Below are 815 nucleotides of genomic sequence, written 5' to 3'. Positions count from 1 at the left end.
GCCCACTATCCCTAAAGAGGGAGAATCAAATCTGCCACCAAGACAGCTTCATTGAAGAGCAAGATTGTTAAAGGACTTACTGTAAAAAATAGTGCGGATGGCCAATTTGGCAGCGGGCGTCGGTTGACCGCCGACTGTGGGTGGGCCAACGTGCCACGGGGTGCCACATACACAGCCACCCTGAAATCTACCTACAGCCCCACGCAAGCAGCTAGCCACCAAGGTGCAAGAAAGACGGCCCTTGCCAAGGTGCAAGAAAGACGACCCTTGCCACTTGCGGGATGAAGAAGCCCCACCGCTTCCGGCCTGGCACTGTGGCTCTGTGTGAGATTCGCAAGTACCAGAAGAGCACGGAGCTGCTCATCCGTAAACTGCCATTCCAGCGGCTGGTGCGTGAGATCGTGCAAAACTTCAAGATGGATCTTGGCTTCCAAAGCTGCGCTGTGTTGGCGCTGCAGGAGGCCAGCGAGGCGTACCTGGTGGGATACGAATCTGTGCGCCATCCACGCCAAGCCGCCAAGCGTGTTACCATCATGCCAAAAGACATCCAGCTCGCCCGCCGCATCCGAGGGGAGCGAGCCTAAGCAAGCTCCTCACTAATCTCTCCTTTTTAATGGTGTAGTTCTACACCACCTCTGCATCTCGGTTTATCAAGCTTGCCTATGGCTGGTTGCTAGAGGTTATTGTTGGCGCTGCTAGTGATTAGTGTAAGCAGGATTATCCTATTGCCTTGAATTTGTGTTTGAGATGAACTGAAAGGGCATATATAATTCCAAATCGGGGAATCAAACTCCCTTCGCATAGGTTTTTAACTT

At 52.6% G+C, this 815-nt stretch overlaps 1 protein-coding gene across 1 annotated transcript; it reads left to right on the top strand.

The window, feature by feature from the left end:
* The first annotated feature begins 281 nt into the window (after window positions 1-281).
* On the top strand, window positions 282-584 carry LOC147612374 (uncharacterized). Its single transcript, XM_086783594.1, has one exon. The coding sequence runs from the start codon at window positions 282-284 to the stop codon at window positions 582-584; it is 303 nt and encodes a 100-aa protein (XP_086639720.1).
* The last annotated feature ends 231 nt before the right edge of the window (window positions 585-815 follow it).

The sequence above is a fragment of the Cibotium barometz genome, chromosome 45, assembly GCF_041138505.1.
Source record: "Cibotium barometz isolate CiBa-2024 chromosome 45, ASM4113850v1, whole genome shotgun sequence".
Taxonomy (NCBI): domain Eukaryota; kingdom Viridiplantae; phylum Streptophyta; class Polypodiopsida; order Cyatheales; family Cibotiaceae; genus Cibotium; species Cibotium barometz.
The sequence above is the reverse complement of the archived record's forward strand: the minus strand, read 5'-3'. Positions and strand labels throughout refer to the sequence as shown.